General features: G+C 36.2%; 1 protein-coding gene across 1 annotated transcript in view; it reads right to left on the reverse strand.

Annotated features, from left to right (window-relative positions):
* The window catches only part of armc2 (armadillo repeat containing 2), a 41,071-nt gene that overhangs the window by 12,147 nt on the left and 2,000 nt on the right, over positions 1 to 26,924 (reverse strand). The window contains exons 3-13 of the mRNA XM_678490.9: positions 24,037 to 24,109; positions 23,784 to 23,955; positions 21,231 to 21,351; positions 19,394 to 19,437; positions 17,435 to 17,518; positions 12,397 to 12,587; positions 10,682 to 10,784; positions 10,337 to 10,593; positions 6,529 to 6,674; positions 4,344 to 4,443; positions 1,393 to 1,675 (exon numbers count right to left, since the gene is read on the reverse strand). Of these exons, the coding sequence (XP_683582.4) occupies positions 1,393 to 1,675; positions 4,344 to 4,443; positions 6,529 to 6,674; positions 10,337 to 10,593; positions 10,682 to 10,784; positions 12,397 to 12,587; positions 17,435 to 17,518; positions 19,394 to 19,437; positions 21,231 to 21,351; positions 23,784 to 23,955; positions 24,037 to 24,109 (1,574 nt within the window). The remainder of the gene's footprint in view (positions 1 to 1,392; positions 1,676 to 4,343; positions 4,444 to 6,528; positions 6,675 to 10,336; positions 10,594 to 10,681; positions 10,785 to 12,396; positions 12,588 to 17,434; positions 17,519 to 19,393; positions 19,438 to 21,230; positions 21,352 to 23,783; positions 23,956 to 24,036; positions 24,110 to 26,924) is intronic.

Below are 26,924 nucleotides of genomic sequence, written 5' to 3' on the forward strand. Positions count from 1 at the left end.
TTGAATTTAAATGTACTACTAGACCTTTAGAAAAATACATTTTATACAGGATGAATGTGAGCAGTATGAATGTATCTCGGACAAACTACATCTGCCATTTTGTCATGATCACGTGACCTATCTGCGTCAATTGCATCGCTTCACTCCCATTCATGAATTCTCTCGTGGGGCATCATGGGATAGCACAGCATGCATGGATGTGCACTTCAAAATCTTGCTGAAAATAGTAAGTCATTCAGGTACTTCTCTCATACTGTTTTTTGAATTCTATGAATTAGACATACTTTTATTAATTTTATTTTGATTATTGTCTTTTTATATGTAATTTATTTTATTTATCTTTAGTATTGAGAGCTCTGCTGTGACATGAATTTCCCTTTGGGATTAATAAGTCTAAACAAACAAACAAACAATACCTCTTGGCTTGCATATTTTTTTAGCGTACACACTATCTAGCATAGCTGGAAGTATGCGATTTCGGACACAGCCATTGAAACTTCCAGGCAGGAGTGTTGAAGGAAGTTGGAGCTAAACTTTGCAGGACACCGGCCCTCCGGGACCCCTAAATAGTTGCATATATATATATATATATAAGAAAAACAAAATAAATGGTAGTCAACAGAGGGGAGCAATATGGGCTGGAAGTGCAAAGATTTAGGGTGCAAAAAAATCTGATGTGTACATAAATCTATGCAACTAATTAGAATTTGACACTAAATATATATTTTTTTAAAGCGGATACACATGTAGACCTACTTAGCATGTGATTATAGACTTTTTAAACTGTAAAATAAACAGAAAACTCTTGGACATGTTTTTAAAGGTGCTGTGAAAGACTTTAAAATGTGCATTTTTATTCTGTGTTTGGGGTAATCTCAACTGAAATGTGAAGGGAGGGTGGGGCATAGTGTAGCTCCACCCTTTTAAAAAACAGCCAATGGTAGGTATTGTTTTAACTCTGCCAGTGGGAGTGGTTGAGCTCAAGCCTATCAAATGTGAAGCATCTTGAAGGGGGCAAGACATGTACTAGAGGGCATTTGTTTGGTCACAATTTGAAAAGTTGACAAGTTTTACATGTTCATATCAGTTTTTTAACATCTATACGCAAATTTTGTCACTGTTTTGGTGTGAACCAGCTTATAGATATCCTAAATACAATACTGATACTAACATCTAAAATACTTTATTTAATTTCAAGAAACATTTTAAAGGGGGAGAAGCTACTTAATATGTCCTTATTGAAATAATATCGCACATCAAACAAAGCTGTGCTATACTTTAGGGGACCTTTAAAATCCCAGCTTTACATAAATAGAGAATGCAGAACCAAGCATATGTCTAATTAGGGACTCGACAGAGTGTGTGTATATAGATTATGATTATGTTTTGTACCCAGAACCTCCAGTAGCAGCTGTACACACAATGTGTTGGCAGCCAATGCTGTGCCCACTGTGGGATGGATGGCCAGGTTGGCCAGCAGTCTGATTAGTTTGACCAAGACGTCCTCTCTCTCTGGAGAAAGACGTTGTTCAGGGGGCGATGACGTATTCTGGTAGGCCTGGAAAAGATCTAGGAGGACATCCATTCCTCGTTCCTCCTCATAGACTTGCTCTCTGGCTTCAGTGCTCTTGGCGGTCAGATTTCCTAGTGTGAACAGGAGACGCACCACAAGATCCTGCACATAAGAAACAAGTGTGTGTTACATATGTGGATATCTAAGTTAGCTTGAAGATATTTTTGATGTTTTTTTTTTAATTGTCTATTTACAAATGTTTCCATTACATTAAGCACTGAGCATTTGGTACTTTTTTTGGTGCAACACTCTAGCTCCGGCAGCTAGCTCTCTGCAACTATCACATGGTCACCCACTGAAGGTAAGCAGGGCTGCGCAGTACCTGAATGGGAAACCACATGGGAAAGCTGGGTTGCTGCCGGAAGTGATGTTAGTGAGACCAGCAGGGGGCACCCAACCTGTGGTCTGTGTGGGTCCTAATGCCCCAGTATAGTGACGGGGACCCTATATTGCTCAGTGAGCACGGATGAGACGTTAAAACAAGGTCCTGACTTTATGTGGTCGTTAAAAAGAGTAAGGGTTTAACTCTGGCATCCTGGCCAAATCTACCCACTGCCATTTGTCTTTCATGGCCTCCTAACCATCCCCATATCATAATTGGCTTCATCACTCTGTCTCATCTTTACCAATCAGCTGGTGTGTGGTCTGGCGCAATATGGCTGCTGTCGCGTCATCCAGGTAGATGCTGCACACTGGTGGGGGTTGAGGAGATTCCCCCAAACGTGTACAGCGCTCTGAGTGTCTAGAAATATGCTATATAAATGTAAGGAATTATTATTATTATTATTATTATTATTATTATTATTATTAATAACACTCGTCAATGTCCCTTTTTAGTTCATCCAATCACAGTGGAGGAGGGGTGGGAAAAATACCACACCAACAAACCCTTTGTGTAAACAGCAATCAAAAAAATGGAAAATAAATGAATATCCTGCTCCTTAATGTCAACACGGTTAGCCATAAACAAATTATGCAAAATCAGTTGCTATTAACAGTACCCTAGATGTCATAACAACCAAAGCATCTAAAAAATGCTGAAGAATCATTCACAACTTGGCATTTTGGGAAATATGCTGACTAAAATGTAGTGAGTAATGAGTATCTGATCATATAAAAATGTAGTATAATTTTAAATAATTCAAATGTTCTTGGTGTGTAATTAGTAAAACCAGTGTGAAGGCAAAATATGAACATTTTAAATGACCAATACTATTTTATAGCTGTGCTGTGGTTTTTAAATAGAGCATTTTAATTTGTTATTATATTAATCTCATTCTAGATGTGGATCAATAGTCATGTATGAAAATGTACCTTTTTAAAAAAAAAAAAAAACGCTATAATACTTTATAAAATATTTGAAATGTCATTTTCATTTTCTTAAATTTGATATGATTAGTGTTGTCAATTGATAAAAACCAAAAAAAATTCTGTAATTAATCACAGTAACTGCAATGCGGTGGCGCAGTAGGTGTGAGGCTGTCACCTCACAGCAAGAAGGTCGCTGACTTCGGCTGGGTCAGTTGGCGTTTCTGTGTGGAGTTTGCACGTTCTCCCCGCGTTTGCGTGGGTTACCTCCGGATGCTCCAGTTTTACCCACAGTCCAAAGACATGTGCTATAGGTAAATTGGGTAGGCTTAATTTTCCGTAGCGTATGAGTGTAAATGGATGTTTTCCAGAGATTGGTTGCAGCTGGAAGGGCATCCGCTGCGTAAAACATATGCTGGATAAGTTGGCAGTTCATTCCACTGTGGCGACCCTAGATTAATAAAGAGACTAAGCTGAAAAGAAAATGAATGAATGACATTCATTTTGAGACTTAAAAAGGACTTATTTCTAAAACATTAGAATAAATGTATTGATTATGGTATTGTTAACAACTGTTGAATTTGGAACAAAGTAACCCCCCAATATTGTTTTTTAATTTACTTATTATTATGTTTGTATTCGTTTATTATTTCATGTGCAATACAGCAAAATTGTATATTTTCTTAATTCAAAATATTTCTTAATAAAAAAAAAAAGAAAAGAAAAAAAAGAAATGCCAACTGGCCCATGCCAGGACTTAAACCAGCGACCTTCTTGTTGTGAGGCACTTGAGCCACTGTGCCGCCCCTTCAAATTTTATATCCCAAACAAAAAATACTTCTATAACTTTAATAATTTTGAATGTGACAGTACATAAGCTATTCAGTCAGGAGCAACGAGTAATTTTCGTCATCTTTTTTTATATGTAATACTGACACAGATTGAGATTGATTATAAGTCATATAATTATTACTAAATCTTTAAACCGCTTTGAAATGCCTGTGAACCCAGCACCCTTTTTGTGAACTTTACTTGGCCAGACTGTTTAAACTTGCTTTCAAAAGCTCTTTTCTGTTTTCATTTGATATGTATGAAAAGCGGGTTGCAGAGAGAGAGAGAGAAAGAGACCTCTGCCAGTAGTCTAGAGGACAGTATGTCCCGATGTGAGATGCAGGGTGTTTGCAGGACTGTGTTTATGATACCTAGTACACAGTGTGAACCGTGTTTATTCTTTATGAGATTAGAAGCGCATGATCTCATTTCTGTCAGTGCCAGTAGGAAAGAGAGAGAGAGAGAGAGAGAGAGATACATCTGAACTGTCCGTACCGAAATAAAACTAAGAGAAACACACACACATCTTCATAGACCACTGCTCAAGTTTCACATCAGATCAGAAAGCAGAACACGCAGCCAATGTTTTGCGATGTATGTCTGAGCATTGGTGGACTTGAGCCAGATTCACCTGTTTCCTGCTGTGTTTGCCTAGCAGCTCCAAAAATAGGCTGCAGCAGCGTGGCGTCTCAGCGAGTGCATGACAGCATTCAGTGTAGGTGGACAGCTTGCTGAAGAGACAGAGCACACAAAGTTTATCAACACTCATCAACTAGATCTTTTCCTCAAACGAAGACCTTGCTTGCATGGTATTAAAGGCATAGTTCATCTAAAAAAAAAAATACTCACCATTTACTTAAATTCAAGTAGTTCTAAACTTTTATAAAATTCATTTCTTCTGTTAAACACGCACACAAACACAAAATATTCTAAAGAAAGTTGGAGAAAAATGTTGTCATTGACTTCCATAGTAGGAACAAACATCCCAGCAGACACACAATGTCATAAGACATTAACATTAGGTTAGATTAAGGTCACCAGCATCCAAGGGCAAGGTTATTTTGACGTCCAAAAATGACGATAATTTATGATAATTTGTTCATTTTAGGTTGTGTTGGAAAGTGACCAAATCCAACGTCATATAAACGTCAAATATTCATGAATTTTCTTTTTGGTTTAGTCCCTTTATTAATCAGGGGTTGCCACAGTGGAATGGACCGCCAAATTATCCAGCACATGTTTTATGCAACAGATGCCCTTCCAGCCGCAACCCAACACTGGGAAACACTCTTGCACTCTTGCACACACCCCCATCCACTATGGCCAAGTTAGGTTATTCAGTTCACCTGTACTGCATGCCTTTGGACAGTGGGGGAAACCGGAGCACCTAGAGGAAACCCACGCGAACACGAGCAGAACATGCAAACTCCACACATAAATGGCAACTGATCCAGTTGGGACTCAAACCAGCGAACTTCTTGCTGTTCAGCGATTGTGCTACTCACTGCACCACAGTGCTGCCCTAACGTCAAATACTGTTATTTATTCCTTTGGTATGGCAAACAAAATCCAGCGTCTGATAGACGTCATATGATCATAGATATTGAGTAACCGAGTAACCAAAATGCAACATGGGGTACAACATCAATCTGACGACATGTTGATGTCCTGTGCTTGCTGGGATACTATAGAAGTCAATGGAGCAATGTTCTTTAGTATAGCTTCTTATGTGTTCAAATGATGGAAGAGTTTTCATTTTTTAGGTAAACTATCCCTTTGAGACGTGTTTTGGTTGATTGGACTACAAGTAGAAGAAATAGTCAAGTTCAAATCCAGATCTTTTGACTAAATTTCTATGGATGTGTGCATTGACATTTTTTTTTTAAATCTATTGTTTTGAAGTATGCTAAAGCTGTTTAGATATGAATGTGAAAACAGATAAGCAAAAGCAAACAATATAGAGAGAAGCACCTTTATTTCTGCTTTGTTAGCCACAAATCTATTCCAAATACTGCAAGACTCTGGACTGATAAGAGAACATTTTTTGATGATTTTCACATTTTTCACTTTCAAATCAAACTCATGATTTCAGATGGCAAAGTTTAAATGAAGAGTTCAGATGTAAATTTTTTCTCTAAAATAAGCATTTTTCTATGTTTATAGTCAGCTATTTCCCTTTAAAGGCAATGAAAATAATCTGTCCTATGTCAAAACATGTAAATTACTGAACATGCACACAGAGACTTGAAAAAAATGGCTAATTTTAGAAGAAAAACTCAAATGGCACTTGGATAATGCATCTAAACTTTTCAAATCCTGTCTTAAATCTAGTGCTCTTCAACAACATGCAGGCATAGAGCTGGTAAATCTGATCAAATGTGGTTTGATTACATCTAAAATTTAATTATTATTATTTTTAATATCGACCGCAATAAAACATGAAATAAAAAACACTGGATGATGATACTACTAATTTATTTCTAATTTATTACATTTTGCAACAATTAATCAATGTTGAATTGAATTGACCTGAGTTGAACAATTAGATTTCAGTCTTTTAAAGCTGCTTTAGGTCCTCCAGGTTGAGGGTTGAGCGTTGGGCTAACGACCCACCTCATAAAAATTAGATGTTACGAAACTTCAAAAACGGCCCAAGGAGTAAGTAAAACTGTTGAATTTGTGTCATATTTATCTATACAAGTTTCATATTGATTCTGGTATTTTTCTATTGTTATGAAGCTGCACTTAAAATGTAAATGAGAGACTACTACTCTAAAGAAGCTCTTAGAGTTTGTATGCACACAGAGACAACTTACCTGAATATTCGGGCCACATTAATGCAGACATCAAGGTCATTGCGGTGGTTTTCCAGAATCAAGCAAAGCGTAGAAAATGCCTTGTTTGACAGGAAGGAAGGCCGAGACTCAGACTGGTCGGCTATATTTCTCAAAGCTGCTGTGACCTAGAAAGAGTCCAGAGGTCAAGACTGAGAGCAACTCTATGCATTTGAGGAAAACCCAAAACAAAATGTATTAGTGTTGACTTTTTGACTCCAAAGAACACTGACACATTAACAACCCTGGAGCACTTTTTGTTTGATTTTGGTATTAGTGTGTATGTTTGATGAATGGGGGACTGTCTTGCAGGTGTGTGTCAGTATGCACCTAATGGCTAGGGATGCGTATAAAAAAGGAAACACTTATAATCAAGAAGAAATAACAGAGGTTCTTTAAATTGGTCTCATAAATCTCTCCATCAAGAGCTCAGAACACTGATTAGGGTACAAGGAGGGTGCCTCCTAAAGCCAAATGGATGGTACTTTCATAAAAACCCTCATTTCCGTCTGCCAACAAGCTAATGAGTGGCATGGCAATTGGCGCTGAACATCAAACCATGCGTGCCGAGCTCAGGAAGTTTGTTTGGGCAGAGTTTAATCATTTCTGTGAAGCGTACTTTATGCTGGAAGAGTGTAAAGTAAAATATGGACATGGAGAAGTGGAAAAAGGGCATCCTCCCAGACAAAAGGAAAAACAAAAGCAGAGGAAAAGCACATTAAAATCCACCCTTTTTTTTGGACCCCATGCAACCCCACCCTCATGAAACGCTCATATTTTGTTCCGTTTCGCTCCCAGAACAGAGTTCTGAGAAACGTCCGGGTGGGGTTCGAGCTTGCTGAATTCCTCCTGTTTTAAGGACACAGATTTACCATGTTTGCAATGCAAGCCTATTTGTTTGTCTATGGTGGTGTATGAGTGTTGCACAAAGCACTATTCCAGCACACCATGAAACGCATGATGGGATCTTAAGTGCTTTTTAAACAACAAGGAAAAGGGATTGTCCTGCATCACAGAAAATCCTTTCAGCTTTCATAAAAGGATAGTTCATTTAAAATGAAAATCATGTCACTACTTACTCACCCTGAATTTTAAACCTGAATGGCTTTCCCTAATCTGGAATATAAAAGATGATATTAAGAGAAATGTGTCTCTCTTTTTTAGTTCAATGGCAGTTAATGGTAACAAAATTTATTTATCAAATTATCTTTTGTTTTCCACAGAAAAACAAAGCCAAGCCAAGGTCATTTCTAGACAAACCTTCCAATTAAAGGGATAGTTAAACCAAAAATGAAAGTTGCTTAATTTATTCACACTCCACTTGTTCCAAAACCATTTTTTCCCTTTTTCCGTTGAACACAAAAGTAGAAATTTGCACAGTGTTGGTCACCATTGACTTTCTTAGTAGAAAAGGTAAACGGTATGGAATTCAATGGCTAATGGTTTCCAACTTCCTTCAAAATATCTTCTTTTGTGTTCAACAGTAGAAATAAACTCTTTTGGAAGCACTTGAGAGTAAGTAAATCAGAGTAAATTATTATATTTGGGTGAACTAGGCCTTTAAAGGAATAGTTCATCAAAAATGAAGGTTTACTTCCTGTTTACTCACCCTCATGTGGTTCAAAACCCTTGTTAATTTCTTTTTTTGTACACAAAAGAAGATACTTTAAAGAAAGCTGAAAACTCTGCATGTTTTAATGACATTAATTGTAAGAGACACAAAACATCACTTCCATATTCTGATATTACTATGCTTGCTAAAACAGCTATTAGAGATGAGAAGAAGCATAAAAAATGACAGAGAGTTCACAGAGGTCAAGGGCGATTTACTAAAGCTGGTCAGTTTAATGCTTATAATACAGGAGGACATGGTTCAATTAAAACTCCAAACAAATGACTGCACTTGAAGACTCTAGGAAGTTTGGGAGACTTATCAGAAGAGGAGGATGTTCTTCACCGATTACAAGCCATGGCCCTGGATGAGGAGACCTTGGGCCACCTCCCAAAGTGCTGATAAACAAATGCTTTGCTATGCTTAAGTGTGCTTCTAGACACATATATCTTATGATTGTAGAGATGTATTACCATACAAGTATATAACTTAGTGAAGAGGGATTTATTACTTTGCTTTGAAAAACTAAATTTCTTTTTCTCTATTTACATGTCAAGTTGTTTAGCAGAGTCATTTCATTACAATTCTTTGATCAACCTAGGTAGAAACAGTAATAAACATATTTTTAATCTAACTAGAAGGCAAACACCTGTGTTCATGGGTATAAGTACTGTATAAAAGACTGCAGCAAGAAAACCAGCAGAACGCTTAGACTTCTGTATATTGTATGTCTTAGGCCTCTTGTTCTCTGTTTTGTTTTGCTTTTGCATTTGTTTTATTCATATTTTTCACTGGATATATTTTGTTAATAAAAGTGTATTTTTTAATAATATTCTTCCTATAACATCATTCATTTATTTGCAGAATCTATCAAGAAACATTTGTGGTAACATGTAAATCTAATTACTCCTTGAAAGACATTACAAAATACGGTCTTAAACAAAACTCTAACTATGACATACTCAAAGGCCACTTTATTAGGTACACCTTACTAGTACAAGGTTGGACCCCCTTTGCCTTTAGAACTGCTTTAATCCTTTGTGGCATAGATTCAACAAAGTACTGGAAATATTCCTCAGAGATTTTGGCAGATATTGACATGATAGAATCATGCAGTTACTACAGATTTCTCAACAGCACATCTATGATGCGAATCTCCTGGTCCACCACATCCCAAAGAAACTATTTGATTGAGATCTGGTGACTGTGGAGGCCATTTGAGTATGGTGAACTAATTGTCATGTTCAAGAAACCAGTTTGATATGATTTACGCTTTATGACATAGTGCATTATCCTGCTGAAAGTAGCCATCAGAAGATGGCTCATAAAGGGATAGACATGACACAATGCTCAATTGGTACAAATGGGCCCAAAGTGTGCCAAGAAAATATCCCCCATACCATTACACCCCCACCACCAGCCTGAACCTTTGATACAAGGCAGGATAGATCCATGTTGTTGACGAATTCTGACCCTATCATCCGAATGTCGCAGCAGAAATCAAGACTCATTAGACCAGGTAATGTTTTTTCCAATCTCTTATTGTCCAATTTTGGTGAGCCTGTGCAAATTGTAGCTTCAGTTCCAGTTCTTAGTTTACAGGAGTGGCACCCGGTGTGGTCTTTGGCTGCTGTAGCCCATTCGTCTCAAGGTTCGACTTGTGCGTTTAGAGATGCTCTTCTGCCACGTTTAAAGTGACCTTTCTTCGCTTTTCTGATGCTCAATTTTAACTGCAGCAGATCGTTATAACCATGCCTAAAAAGATTGAGTTGCTGCCATCTGATTGGCTGATTAGAAATGTGTTAACGAGCAGTTGGACAGATGTACCTAATAAAGTGGCCAGTGACAAGTATAGTATAGTGTATAGTGACGAGGAACCTGATACTTCATTTAATTAGGGTTTTAAAATGAAGGAATCAAGCCCAATGGTAACAGGTTTCCAACATTTTTTGAAATATCTTCTTTTGTGTTAAACAGACAAAAAATAGTAAAGGGTGAGTAGCTAATGACAGAATTGTCATTTTTAGGTGAAATATCCCTTTAAGGTGAACAAAATTTCCTTTGTTGTAGTGTGTCCTGGTATATTTGTGATGGCTTCATCCCCATTTTCAAAACTGGATTGAAAAATTAAGAACTTTGTCTCTTTCACAACTCAGGCAGCTGTCAAGGATCTCTTACCTGTACCAGTATGTGTCCTGTGATGATCTGCTGGCCTTCTCCATCTGACCTGTGAGTATTAACATTAGCTGAAGTTGCAGAAGGGCTGTGCATCAGTCTCTTCGACAACTGCATCAGGACACCGATGAAGCCTTTATCCAGCAGCAGCCTGGAGAGGGCACTGTTTCCTGAGAGAAGCTTCAGTGAGCCCACACAGTACAGAACGGCCTCACCTTTACTCCACACATCCTCACACTGGAGCAGAGACACAAGGGAGTCTGTGGGGAAACGCATGCACACAATGGGCTGATCTGAGAGATAGTGACTAATTGAATTTGGGTAAGTTATACAATAATCAGGTCTGACCTAGGATGGAGCCATTGAGGAACAGGGCGTCATTATTAGCGTTTCGGCTGATTTTGAAGACGAGTTTGCAGATGTTCAGCAAGTTGTTTCCACTCACATTGAGCTGGTAACAGAGAAAAGCAATAAGATTCTGATTATAAATCTCACACATACAGCTAGGCTTGATTAGTATACATACATGATGATTACTATAAGTACATGAGTTCATCTCTGCCAAAGGCTTAACTATCAAAACATTGAGAGAAGTCTGCTCAAATTTGTCAATCCAGCTGAGGCAATAAAGAGAGTTTGGGGCGTGGCTACTGTGAGATGATAGGCTAAGCCAGAGGGTGTTTAGTGGCTAAATGTTTGAAGTCTTACAAAAATGCACAGTCAGAAATTGGGGTAAAACATGAATAATGTTGGTAATGGATTTACAGGATTAAAATTATTTAAGCATCTGATAAAATCTTGTGTTTCAGTATGATAGTTTCTAGTCATGTGACCTGAGCGGAGACCTGTCAGGGAAAATAATGTGTCATAATGACAGCTAACAAAAGGATTTCCATAGAAACTCCTTCTGTTTCAAGCTACAAATATTTGGACTACATGTCAACTGAACAAAAAAAAAGAGATAATGACACAAACTAGATTTTGGCCACTCGCATTCTATATACAGCACCCGTACTTATTTCAGTCATCCCTGCCAGAGCTCCAATTCAACAATGTTTACATATTCAGTCATGGGTGATGGCGGTATTCTGTAGAATGTGAAACTTTTCATATATTTCATATATTTCATATATTTCATATATTGCTTACTATAATATTTGCTAATAGGGAAGATCTATTTGTTCACTTCTGCTATTTATGCATTGACAGTGAATTTTAATTTATACTTTAACTGCAATTAACTGCCAATTAGAATTAAAACTGTAAAGAAAGCATGCTGAAGAACTGATAGTTAGTTGATGTGTAATGTAGCTGTGTGAACATAAACAACATCTCTGAATGTAAAATGCTCAAAGTTCAATGCAAAGAGAGACCTTGGCTTTTACAGAGTTAGCTTAGCAAAGCCTACAACAAACAAATTTGGGGACTACAAAAATAGTCATATGGGCTATGGGCTAGTGAGATTACAAGGGCCTCTGGTTACGCAAATTCACCACGCGCATACACCCTGTGCAGCAAAGGGGCATGGCTAGAGTCGTTGCATGCTAAAATACCGCTATTTCCACAGAGTTCTTTCTGTTTCTGTATTTGGGCTTCCAAAGGACATGACACAAAGAGAGAAGTGCTTACAATTTAATTTTAATTATGTTTCAGAGAATTATAATAAAAAAAATAGCTAGCATTTGACAAAGGACAGGTTCTAGAATCTCTCCTAGATCAGTGCTGGATTTGGTTAAAACTCCTCCAACCAACAAAGCTGTGGATTGTGAGCCACAACCTGTAAGTATTTACATTTGTTAAAGTTGATCAACTACAGGCACAGTTTCTAGTGTTAATGGTATGTTGTAGTGAGGATGTAAACAAGGAGGTAAATAACAGGAAATGCTGTTTGGCACTGCTAACAATTTAGCTACAAATTAATATTTATGAATGGCATCTGTTCTCTTACAGTCTTTAAAATATATTATTGTGTTCATCATACAAAAGAAACTCAAATGTAAAAAAAATGGGAAACATTCATATTGTGTGTGTGTGCACGTGTGTGTATGTGTGTATATACTCACTGCCAGAATAAGCTTGGCTAACGTTAGGTTAAGTCGGTCCGATCCAACATCTATAAGTCTGAACAGTATTCTCAGTATGCCGGACCTCTTTTTACACTGCCTTCCCAGCATGCCTCTCTCTGCCAGGGCATCATGGAGACCATTGCACGAGTTACACAGCTGTCCCACAATCTCATCTGACACAGCATCACCTAAAAGGATTGTTTTTTGAGACACATAACCCAATCAGGACACTATACTGTAAGTTCCAGTGCACAAAATAGGCAACAGCGTCAAGGTCGTATTTCAAACAGCGTGTCTCACACAGTATTAATTGCACCATTGTCACCCTTCAACTGTCTCTGTGAAGGACAGTGAAAGAAGAGTAGTCTATGGGCTACACAGCCTCTTTCATTCGACTCAACTGATGTGTACACGGAGTAGGCTTACTGACATTTCACTGACATTTGGCCCACATTTACACCCACTGACAGATTTAACACAGGCCTTCAGGCGAATTCTCCCACTGTATGGTATGCATCATCAGTGTGTATACAGTATAATAGCTCTTTACTGTTTTTTTTTTTTTCTGTACGTACGCACTGACCTTAAGCACAAGAACATAATGTGGTAGAGTGTTTAAGTAATATTAGACTGTAATAGAGTATCAATATAGGCTAAATCTCCTGTCTGCAACCAAGGTTATTTTTTGTAAACGAAAACTGAAACAGTCGAAAACTTTTTAGTCAAAATCATTAAAAATTAAATGTAAATAATTCACAATTAAATAAACAAAACTAACAACAGTCACTGAAAAACAAACTGAAAAAAATCATTAGCACTGTAGAGGAAAATCTGACCTGCTGCGAGATGGTGTTTTTACAAACAATGCACACATCCGTCTAGCCAAAGGTAATTTAAGGCAAGTCAATTCACTCGTTAGCCATCGTTGAAATACCTCTCGGGTAGTATGGTCAGACATTTTGTTTGAATGGGGAAACATCAAATTCTTCAAAATTGCTTGCCAAGCTTACGATTCTTTAAATTTCATATTTATCATCAATACATTTGTTTAGTTTCATTTCTAAATGTTCGAATGATACAAAACCTGCAGAAACTCATGTCTGGTTCAAGCCAAGGAGAATCCATTCATTCATTCATTCATTCATTTTCTTTTCGGCTTAGTCCCTTTATTAATCCGGGGTCACCACAGCGGAATGAACCGCCAACTTATCCAGCACATTTTTACGCAGCGGATGCCCTTCCAGCCGCAACCCATCTCTGGGAAACCAAGGAGAATAATCCGTCAATATTGATCGATGATTGGCTCGTTGACTAGAAGGCAGGGTTTCATTCACCATATTGGCTGTTGTCATGATTGATGTTGTCAAATAGAGTCCTCCCTGAGAATTGAGTTTGCCTATTGGGGAATAACCAACCTACATCACACGGGTTCAACCACGCATACCGGTTGCAAAAAAAGACCGGTTGCAATAGCAAACATGTCATGTTGTGCGGTAGGACGCCAAATTCGATGAACGCTTAAATTTTACCATACACCACACTGCTTTTAATGCCAACCGCAAACGTCTTTGGCTAAATTTAGCTGAATGGAGTAAGGACCTAATTAGAAATGCTGGACATTTTATAGCAGGTAAATTCACGCTATGCTGAATCGTACACAATAAATTATACACATACTCGTTTTTGATAGCAGCAATGATTTCAGCAAAAACAGTTAAATATAGCCAATTAAATCCAAAGACTTGTAGGCATTTAACTTCTCTCTTGTAAAATCACTTGGAGTTAAAAGAGACATATTTCGGGCTGGATGCTTGGCCATTTCGTCTTTTCCAATATCCACTGCCACTGGAAGGGTGCTATCACAAATGGACCTGTCAGACGAACGCCGCTCACTTTAACGTTAATCTTGCCGAATAACTGTGCTTATCACTGATTGACAAGCTGTTATAGTATGCTGAAATCATTATGTAAATAATATATATAATATGTAATCAATATAACTTATCTCTAATACAACAACAAACTCTGTACCGCATCGGATGTCTTTCCCTTGTTGTAAATGCTAGAACTCCCAGTTTTTTCTGCAACCTCGCTGCGCGCACATACCGTATATTTACCAACAGGTAATTCATCTATAGGACCTATCCTATTATTTCACTGGAGCTGTAATAGGTATAGTTTGTAGCGCAGTATAGTGCAGTATATGAAATCATGTTCAGAATTTATATAATGTAAAACGCGTTATAACGACTATTTTAATTCCCCATTAAACTAAAACAAACAAAACCATTAATGAAACGAACTAAACCTAAACTGAAATGAACAGAAAATGTATAAACAGTATCAAAATGAAAGTAATTTTAAAATGCAAAACTATAAAAACCTTGGCCTTAAATCCATAAAATCGTTTGCATTTTAGACTAGCTGTTGCTTGCAGAATAATTATCCGTTACTACACGGGTTTTAACCGTTGTGTGCTTTATTCTTGCTGGATCTAACTTGTCTTAGAGGGGGGCTGAGCTTTCCAAAGCTATTTTTGCTAAGACAAATGTTGTCTCTCAAATCTGTTTCCAAGATGGTTGGCATTCTCCCCAACAGGGCTCTCTTGATGATGCCATGGAGAATATGAATGGTATTTTATGCATGAACCGAGCGGCTCTTGGCGCAATAAATATTTGATATTTATCTTTTAAATGAATTTCTATTGAATTTTCAAAGTACTTAAATATTTACTGCTATTAGATTGCATTTCACGGTTCTTTTCCCCCCACATGCTTTGACTTTAAAAGCTCAGTGCCGTGCCAAGCTCAACACAAGCTTTGTTTTTGTTCCTCTGCATCCAGATATTGTGTTTTCGTTCTCCCTGCAGCTTTGCTTTCACTCGGGGACACATTTGAGTGCAGCTTCTTAGTAAGAACATGCATAAGCAAAATGCAATAACCTTAAAATTGTGAACATGTTTGTGAATTTAAATATAGTAATAGAAAAAAATTATAAGTAGAAAAGACTTTGGGTGACAAACTTTATGGTGGCCTGAGAAAACCTTGTCTGAAAGTTTGAAGTAGTTTCAAAGTTTAAATAACTGAAGTAGTTTAAGAAGTTTGAGCATGTTTCTAGTTAGGCAGTTGATAAGGGGTTCTGAGTGGTTGCTAAGGTGTTGCTAAGTGGTTGCTAGGATGTTTAGAGTGGTTGCCTAGGAGTTGCTAGGCGGTTGCTAGGATGTTTTGACTGGATGTTAAGGCATTTCTAGGCAGTTGCTAAGGTGTTCTGAGTGGTTGCTAGGCAGTTGCTAAGGTGTTGGTAGGTGGTTGCTACAGTATTTCAGGTAGTTGTTAAGATGTTGCTGGGTGGTTGGTAGGCTATTTAGAGTGGTTGCTAAGTTGTTGCTATGCGGTTGCTAGAGTGTTCTAAGTAGTTGCTAAGGTGTTGCTAGGCTGTTCTGAGTGGTTGCTAGGCAGTTGTTAAGGTGTTGCAAGGCAGTTGCTAGGTTGCTCTGAATGGTAGCTGAGGCATTGCTGGGTGGTTGCTAGGCTGTTCTGAGTGGTTGTTAAGGCGTTGCTAGGTGGTGGATAAGGTGTTGCTAGGCGGTTGCTTAGGTGTTCTAGGTAATTTCTAAGGTGTTGCTAGGTGGTTGCTAGGGTGTTTTGATTGGTTTCTAGGCAGTTGCTAAGGTATTGGTAGCTGGTTGCTAAGTTGCTGTTAGGTGGTTGCTAAGGCGTTGCTAGGTGATTGCTAGGTAGTTACTAAGGTGTTTTAAGGCAATTACTAACAAATTAGTATGGTTCTAGTATGAATTAGCATTTTGCTAGCATGTTTCTGGTATAAACTAGGATCTTGTTAGCATGATTTTAGTAGGAAATAGCACGTTGCTAGTATGTTTATAGTATGAATCAGCATTGAGTTAGCTAGTATGATTAGTATGTTTCTAGTATGCATTAGTATATTGTTAGTATGAAATGGTATGTTGTTAGTATGTTCAATGTAAAGTCAATGGCAGTTTTTTTTAATGGAAGTCTATGGACAGATGCTAGGGTGCTGTAAATGGTTGCTAGGATGTGGCTAGTAAGTTGAAAGGTCATCAGTGATTGGCAGATTGGTAGTGTGAGTTGAATGAGCCCAACATTAAGTCTGTATGACAGTCTGGTGGAAAGTTATGAGGTCTTAAAGTTTGGTTTAATGTTAAGTCAATGGGACTTTTCCGAAATTTTCAGGTCAGTTTTCGGAAAACCATAAGTCGGATTGGAAAAGTTGGAAAAGATAACACAACAACTTAATTCTGTGTAGTTTGGAGTTAGTTTGGTGGTTGCAGTATGAATGGTCTGGGTCGGAGGAGATGCGTTCTTAAGATAGTCTTAAGAAGAAGACAGAAGAATAGTATGTTTATGCAGTATAGCAGTATGTTGGCTTTTTCAAGACACCATAATGATAAGATTTTGTGTGTATGTGTGTAGAAACTGTACTGGGTGAATGTTAAAAGCAGAGCTGTTCTGTTGGGACGTAATTAAAAATATCTTTCACTGTAAATAATGCTGGATACAATACTTTCATGTTGTTCCTACACAAATCGATTAAGTTAACTCAATCCATTTTACAAGTTCAGGTGGATTAAACATCAAAATATTTTAAAATGGTGTTGTTTCAACTTATTTAAACTAAGTAGTTTTAACAAGCATCAAAAGTCATTTTTCGAGTGTTGGAACTACAGTATCATTAAAAAAAATCTTCAGATAAATAAGAAAACACTTATGTTCATCTATCCAAATAGAAGTACAATTCCATAGGGAATTTAAAGGATATGCTTAATGTTCCTTAGATAAAGAAAAGTCATCAACTTGTATCTTAAAAAATGTGTTTTGGAGCTATTAACATTCTATTTTTTCATCCTTAAAACATCTTATATGGAAAAATTTCTTCCCAGGACTGTTCATTTTAAATAGACCAATATGCATTGTCAGATGGTAGCAGATTACAGAATGTGACACTTTGATTTTTTAACAGGCATTTTAAACATTCATGACAGTAATTTTATCATCACCTCCAGCAAAGGACTCGAATTCTTGAAGGACGGGCAGGACTTTAGTGTTCCAGAACACAGATTCATCCTCACTGTCATCTGCATCTATAAAAAGACACACCGCAGTTTAAAAATCTAGCCAGACAGGTACACGCACATTATTGATCCTGGAAGGGAAATTCAGACAGTACGCCCCAGCACATCTTCAAGCATATGAATGTATTACAGGATGTTCAACATAGCATGAAAAGGTCAGAGCATCACACCCACACAGCTCTTCATGATATTGTCTGTTCTGTTGGAGCATTTGCATTGTGGACGAGCTGCAGGAAGCAGTGGGTTGCAAAAAAACAACAGATCAAACGGCTATCAACTGGCATCTGGATAAAGAACCTTGAGAAACTGCTGCAGCAAAAAAAGTGGTTTAGGTTTCCAATCTGATCAGATATTTGCGGCCACTGGGAAGATTGTGTCAGGAACAAGATTTACAAGATTGTGAGTCCAGTGCACGTCTATCACGTGTTTGACTGTAGGCTAGTGGTTTCAAGTGTTATTTGTTTATTTTTGCTTGTAATTTATTTCAGAATAGAGTACATAGAATAGAGTTGATCATCACAATTGGAAATTAATGAAATCCTTCTAAATAGAGCTATTCAAATCAACTGATGACATTATCTCATTATCTTCATATTGCAATATATATCGCAGCAAAATAAAATACCACAATGTAATATTTTTCCATATATATGTATACATAAATACACTAACCAGCCTTTTTATTAGGTACACCTTACTAGTACCGGGTTGGACCCCCTTTTGCCTACAGAACTGCCTTAATCCTTCGTGGCATAGATTCAACAAGGTACTGAAAAGATTCCTCAGAGTTTTTGACATGATAGTATCACGCAGTTGATGCAGATTTGTTGGCTTTACATCCATGATGCGAAACTCCTGTTTCACCACATCCCAAAGGTGCTCTTTTGGATTGTGTTCTGGTGACTGTGGAGGCCATTTGAGTACAGTGAACTCATTGTCATGTTCAAGAAACCAGTCTAAGATGATTCACGCTTTATGACATGGTGTGTTATCCTGTTGGAAGTAGCCATCAGAAGATGGGTAACTGTGGTCATAAACGGATAGACATGGTCAACAACAACACTTTAGGTAGGCTGTGGTATTGACACAATGTTTACTTGGTACTAATGGGGCCAAAGTGTGCAAAGAAAATATCCCCCATACCATTAGACCACCACCACCAGCCTGAACCATTGATACAAGGCAGGATGGATCCATGCTTTAATGTTGTTGATGCCAAATTCTGACCCTACTATCCGAATGTCGCAGCAGAAATCGAGACTCATCAGGCCAGGTAATGTTTTTCCAATCTTCTATTGTCCAATTTTGTCGAGCCTGTGTGAATTGTAGCCTCAGTTTCCTGTTCTTAGCTGACAGGAGTTTTCTGCTGCTGTAGCCCATCTGCCTCAAGGTATAAAGATTTCACTGCCATGTGTTGTGCTTTTAGAGATGCTCTTCTGCATACCTCACTTGTAAATAGTGGTTATTAGAGTTACTGTTGCCTTTCTATCAGCTCGAACCATTCTTCTCTGACCTCCGGCATCAACAAGGCATTTGCGCCCACAAAACTGCCCCTTACTGTATGTTTTCTCTTTTTCGGACCATTCTTTGCAAACCCTAGAATTTGTTGTGTGTAAAAATCCCAGTAGTCTAGCAGTTTTCTGAAATACTCAGACCAGTCTGTCTAGCACCAACAACCATGCCATGTTCAAAGTCACATAAATCACCTTTCTTCCCCATTCTGATGCTCGGTTTGAACTGCAGCAGATCGTCTTGATTATGTTTACATAACTAAATACATGTGATTGGCTGATTAGAAATTTGCGTTAACAAGCAGTTGAACAGGTGTACCGAATAAAGTCGCTGGTGTGTGCATAGTGTAGTACAACAGATAAAGCAATATACCTGGTTTTGATCCACTTGGACTGGAAACGTCAATTTGTGGTCTTCTGTTGATCACAAACACACACAAACATACATACAGCGTGAATAGAGGGCACGAATGACCATTGTGTTTAGAACAGTGAATAGAGGTTAATTACAAAACTTAGATGAACTTATATTTAAAACCGAGCATCTACAATGTCTGCAGGTATTGGTTTAATGTTAATGGTAATATTTACTCACAAAGACTTGCAAAACCTTGTTTATATTTCAAGTTATTCTCATGAAATTCTGTTTTCCTGACAGACACAAGATGTCACTGTTGTGATATCCTGATGCAGCATCTAATTACTTTTTTACTATATTTTTATCATCTATAATAATTCAACTGTCAGTTGTGGCAAAATCAGTTAATGGTGAAGAATAGATAACGTTCAAAGTACGCTTGTGTAAAATATGTGTGCATGCGAGGGCTACTGTAACAGACAGGAAACCACAGGTCTGCGTGCTTGTATCACAGCTAGTCATGCACTGTCATAGTTCATTTTATCACAGAAATCAAGATATCCGTTAACAGTTTTAGTCTGTGCTGTAACTTTTACTGACTTTTACTAAAGTATAATGCAAATATTCAACTTTATCTTGAACTGATATTTCTTAAGGACTGGGGGGAAATATGATGGTACAGATGGGGCATATTTGTGGCATTGATTGTGTTTGGGCTTTGTACATCTCGATAATGCCTCTTTGTTGATGGGATGCCTCAGCCGAGACGTGATCTCATCGTGTGAATCTCAAATGAGACCGTGCTGGTGGTCAACAGAACAGTCAGCCAGCCAGCCACAAGCGGCCTGCATAATCTAATATCGCTCCATTAGCAACTATAACAAGGATATGATAGAGATAGAAGGAGAGAGACGGTTCGCTGCTTTACTTTTACTCACTATTAAATTCCAGATTGTCCGTAAATGCATCTAAATTGGAGGCATTGTGATTGTCATAAGTGGGCATTCTGGTCATCATACTGTATTAACGAGAGTGCCTGTATTTGAATAAAAAAACTTTTTTACATAATTATTTTTAGGGGTTTTTAACCGTTAATGGATAAAATATGCAGAGAATTGACAGGAAATAGTTGAAAGCATAGAGAGAGTAAGGGTCAGCAAAGCACCTAGAGCTGGGAATCAAACTCAGGTCACCATGAGCACGATGGTGCAATATGTCTACGCACTTACCACTAGGCTATAGGCACCAACATAAATGAAGGTTTTCAATGTGATCGATTTCACAATTGTTGTGCTTATAACAGGGGTCACCAAACTTGTTCCTGGAGGGCCGGTGTCCTGCAGATTTTAGCTCCAACCCTAATCAAACATACCTGAACAAGCTAATCAAGGTCTTACTAGGTATACTTGATACACCCAGGCAGGTGTGTAAAGGCAAGTTGGAGCTAAACCCTGGAGGGACACTGGCCCTCCAGGACCAGGATTGGTGACCCCTGGCTTATAACATGGACGATGTACATAAATTCTCAAAATACAAGTAACAAGTGGATTAATGCCACTGGAATCTACTAATCCTCTCAGAATGGTTATTAATAAGTTAACGCCTGAACAGAGTGTCCTGTGAGTCACACTTTTTTCTTTTACCACTATTCTTAGCACAGAGAATAACTCAATTTACAGTGTGAGTTTGATGATGACAGTGCTGGTTTTTATGAAGCCCAAAGGAACAAGCACTTGATTCATTCAAATGCTGATTCCAGTATCAGATCAAACATTTTTTGTTCAATGAAATTACACAAAAAGAGTAAAAATAAAAGGACATGCATAAAAAAAACCCGTCTCAAAAAGCAAACCTTTGTTTGTGCAGATCAGTTTCAGAGGAAGATTTTGTTTTATGCTCTGTGATATCAGCTGAGTGTAGATTGTCTCCGTCATCTGGTTGGTCTCCTCCAATCCTGGCCTCTGGAGACATATCTGATCAGACAGACAACAACTTAGCTTTGCGAAGAAATAAATAATCAAAACCACATGTAAAAATGATAATAATAATAATGTGTGTGTTGTGTGTTATACTCAATTATTTCATGTATATGCATTTGTTTCATTGAAATTTATGCATTTATTTGATATACTGTAAAGCTGCTTTTATGGAAATATTTATACAGTTTAAAATAACAATGTTTTGTACATACTGAATTTTCAGCAGCAATTACTTCAGTCTTCCAAATAGCATAATCTTTCAGAAATTAATTTAATAAACTAAATTGCTACCTAAATGTCTATTTTTTATTTATTTATTACGGCTTATTTATTTAGTTATTTATATGTGTGCATGTATTTATTTATTTATTTATTGATGTGTATATTTATTTATGTGTGTGTGTGTTTATTTATGTGTCTATTTATTGATATGATGTGTCTATTTATTTATTTATTTATTTATGTGTCTATTTATTTATTGATGTGTGTATTTATTTATTTATGTGTGTGTATTTATTTATATATTTATTTATGTGTGTATTTATTTATTGATGTGTATATCTATTTATTTATGTGTGTAAATTTATTTTTGTGTGTATTTATTTATTGATGTGATGTATGTATTTTTAATTTTTTTATTTATGTGTCTATTTATTTATTGATGTGTGTGTATTTATTTATGTGTGTATTTATTTATTGATGTGTTGTATGTATTTTTATTTTTTTTATTTATGTGTCTATTTATTTATTGATGCGTGTATTTATTTTTATTTTTTTTATTTATGTGTCTATTTATTTATTGATGCGTGTATTTATCTATATATCTATTGATGTGTGTATTTATTTATTTATGTGTGTATTCATTAATATATTTATTTATGTGTGTATTTATTTATTGATGTGTGTATTTATTTATTTATCTATTTATTTATGCATTTATTTATATGTGTATATATTTTTTATGTGTCTGTTTAATTATAGATGTGGTGTGTGTATTTATTTATGTCTGTGTATGTATTTATTTATTAATGTTATGTGTGTATTTATGTATTTGTGTGTATGTATGTATGTATTTATTTATTTATTTGAGTGTCTATTCATTTATTGATGTATGTATTTATTAATTGATTAATTTATGTATGTGTGTGTATTTATTTATATATTTATTTACGTGTCTATTTATTTATTGATATGTGTATTTATTTATTTTTTATTTATGTGTGTGTATGTATTATTTATGTGTCTATTTATTTATTGATGTGGTGTGTGTATTTATTTATTGATGTGTGTGCATGTATGTATTTATGTGTCTATTTATTCATTAATATTATGTGTGTTTAATTTTTTATTTGTGTATGCATGTATGTATTTATTTGTATTTATTTATCTGTGTGTCTATTTATGTACTAATGTGTCTATTTATTAATTTATTTATGTGTGTATGCATGTATGTATTCATTTATGTGTGTGTGTATGTATGTATTTATTTATGTGTGTGTGTGTGTGTTTATGTATGTATTTATTTATTTGTGTGTATGTATGTATTTATTAATGTGTGTGTCTATTTATTTATGTAATGTGTATTTATTTATTTGTGTGTATGTATGTATTTATTTATGTGTGTGTTTATGTATGTATTTATTTATTTGTGTGTGTGTATGTATGTATTTATTAAGGTGTGTGTCTATTTATTTATGTAATGTGTATTTATTTATTTGTGTGTATTTATTTATTTGTGTGTGTGTGTGTGTGTGTGTATTTATGTATGTATTTACTTATATGTCTACTTATTTATTGACATGTGTATATGTTTATTTGTTTAGTCATTCATTTTGTTGAATAGATGATAAGTAAACAGACAGACAGATTGATTGATTTATGACTCAAACTTCAAACAATGTACACTGTAATAGATAGGATATAAATCAATTAAAGCATAGCCAGGACAGTTGGATTTAGATTAATCTTTTACAGTCTAGCTTTGTCCTTCAGTATCCTTAAACCTTTACAATGATTTTATTACTCGTGTGCTCTATATAAAATGCATTCTAGTATACTACTGATATGACAAACACACACATTTGGTTTTCTCAATACAAACAAACTCAAGGCACACATAGCTGAGTTACATCCTTGGGATTTAAACTGATTTATATCAGATTTTTTGGAAGAGCCTATTCATTCAAAACACTTTAGCAACAATGCGCATCACATAATACATTTATTGAGGGTTATCAATCTGCTTGACACATAAATGCAATATTAATGAATTGCATTTTCCTATACCAAGTAAAACAACTCTATATCTTGTCATTTATATTTTCTTTTGTGATTTTCAGTATAAAAAAAACATACTGTAGACCATTAAAACTTTACATCGATCAATAAAATTTCACATTTAAATTTCTCAAATTTCTTTTTCTTACTTTTTGCATTTGGTGTCATAGGTGGTATTTTGCTGACAGATGTGGCTCTAAGCAGTCTGGCACGAGAACCTCCCGATCCAGTCCTAGTACCTCCTCGCTCCACTGGGGGTTTGGGATGAGCAGCTTCATCGTCGCCTCCATCCTCATCCAGGGAAACAGACACCCTGGGTTTCTGAGATGGAGAGTTTTTAAGAGTTAGTGTTTCCTGTTTTGATTTGAATAGTCAGCCATAAAGGATTAAAAAGCCTCCTACATGTTCCAGTGGACTAAGACGAGTTCCAGATCCTGGCCTGGAGTCAGGAGCTTCAAAATGTCGGGCATGAAGACTAGAAAAGAAGGCAATTTTGGTTAAGAAGGTAATTAAAACCAGTATGGCAGTCTTATAGTAATAATAAAGCAGTTAATATTAATATTATTTAATTCATGTTTAAGCACGTTTTAAAATGTAACAGGCCTGGATCTGGAAGTAAGAATTTCATAGATTTTTATCACAATTATTCCAGAATAAAAGTGTGTTTTAACATAATATAGATGTGTGTACTATTTATATTGTTTTTGTATATATAAATACACACATGCATGCATATAATTAAGAAAACGTTTATCTATATTTAGATATAAAATGTATATATACAGTATATGAAACAAATTGTATGTAAATTGAATCACATGTACATAATAGAGATGTTCAATGATCATTTATAATGCTTTGAATACAAACCATTGAGCAACATGGATGTTTATTGATATAGTATATGCACCTATTCAAGTTAAGCCAGTAGTATAGATAAACCTCATCATTTTATTTTTTGAAGGTTTATTGCTGAAATGAATACAAAATACTCATGATTCATAATGAAATCTTTAATTAAACACAAAAAAGTGCCCAGATGACTTTCTTATTGTGGCAAGAATATGAGGCATGCATACATAAATTGCCATGGAATTTTTCCATGAGGCCATGAGAGAGGATTTGTGAATGGAATTGAAATGATGTAACCAACTGTAACACGGTAACATGGGAAATGCAGTATGACAGTATTACATACATTCATACTATAAATGTTTTGGCATAATATATGTGAATTCTATATATTTATTATGTACATGTGATTTAATTTACATACAATTTGTAACATATATTGGACGCATGCATTTGATAGCTAAATATAGATAAACATTTTCTCAAATATATGCATGCAGTGTATATTTATTTATACATAATCAATATACATAGTACACACATCTATATTATGTCAAAACAAACTTTTATTTTGGATTAATTGTGATTAACTTTTGGGCAGCACTATCAAAAATGTTATTTGTATCCTTTGCACAGCAAGTACTTGTTTAAAGTAAGTGTTTTAGTAGTTGGCAGTCAAACAAGTTGCACCAAAAAAACATGCTCGACTATCAATATTTCCAAATAGCTTCATTAGAAATTCATTTATAAAACAAGCTCCTATTTGAATACAACCAAATTTCCCAAAAGCTGCTCGCTTTACATGCATGCATTTACATTTTATGTTCCTGCTGCCAGACAATGTGGCCTATGAAGACTAAATGCAGGGGCAGATTTAGTATTATTAGGATTAAGCAATTCAAGCCATGGGGCCCATCAGCCCTAATATGCACCCTTTGTAGTTTTATTTTATTTTTTTATATTTATCTTCTGCTGTCTTTTTCCCAGAACACTCAAATTGTCTTTTCTGAAATGAAAAATTTAGAAATTATGGATCTAATAATGACATAATTTTATTTGTAAGACCATCAACATACAAAATATGATGTTAAATGATATTGGTTACGTCTACACATGTCTATATGTAGAATCTGCTCCTCTGCACTGCTAAAATCCATACTCCGTGCACAAGACAATAATGGCTGTGATGTAAATTCATGTGCATTTACTTGTTAAATGACAATAATAGATCAGTTGTAATGTTTCTAATGGTAATGTGTGATTATTGTTTAGCACTAAAAATACACTCTGAACATATTTAAATGTCACCAAAACAGGTCCTTGTTGCAAAACAATATTACAAATATGACACCAAATATGGTGACAAATTTCCCAAACTTGCACCACTGCTTCCCATTTCCTTTATACACTGCAAATGATCAAATCAATCTTTCTGTACTGTCAAACTACTTTAATATTTGTATATATATATATATATATATATATATATATATATATATATATATATATATATATATATATATATATATATATATATATATAGCCATTATACAGTAAACTTACACTCACCGGACACTTTATTAGGTACACCTGTCAAACTGCTCATTAACGCAAATTTCTAATCAGCCAATCACATGGCAGCAACTAGATGCATGTAGTCATGTAAACATGGCCAAGACGATCTGCTGCAGTTCAAACCGAGCATCAGAATGGGGAAGAAAGGTAATTTAGGTGACTTTGAATGTGGCATGGTTGTTGGTGCCAGACGGGTTGGTTTGAGTATTTCAGAAACTGCTGATCTACAGGGATTTTCATGCACAACCATCTTTTAGGGTTTGCAGAGAATGGTCCGAAAACGAGAAAATATCCAGTGAGCAGCAGTTTTGTGGGCGCAAAAGCCTTGTTGATGCCAGAGAAACTGAGGCTACAATTCACACAGGCTCACCAAAATTGGAAAATAGAATATTGGAAAAACATTGCCTGGTCTGATGAGTCTCAATTTCTGCTGCGACATTCGGATGGTAAGGTCAGAACTTGGTGTCAACAACATAAAGCATGGATGCTACCTGCTTTGTATCAACGGTTCAGGGTGTGGTATAATGGTGTCGGGCAGGGGACACCAATCCCATTTCTGGAGGTCCGGTGCCCTGCACGGTTTAGCTTCAAATTGCCTTAACACACCTGCCTGTGTGTTTCAAGTATATCTAGTAAGACCTTGATTAGCTTATTCAGGTGTGTTTGATTAGGGTTGGAGCTAAAATCTGCAGGACACCAGACCTCCAGGAACAAGTTTGGTGATCCCTGGTGTAGGGGATATTTTCTTGGCACACTTTGAACTAATTTGTAACAATTGAGCATTGTTGAGCATAATGCAACAGCCTACCTGAGTATTGTTGCTGATCATGTCTATCCCTTTATGACCACAGTGTACCCATCTT

Source organism: Danio rerio, chromosome 20, assembly GCF_049306965.1.
Source record: "Danio rerio strain Tuebingen ecotype United States chromosome 20, GRCz12tu, whole genome shotgun sequence".
Classification (NCBI taxonomy): Eukaryota; Metazoa; Chordata; class Actinopteri; order Cypriniformes; family Danionidae; genus Danio; species Danio rerio.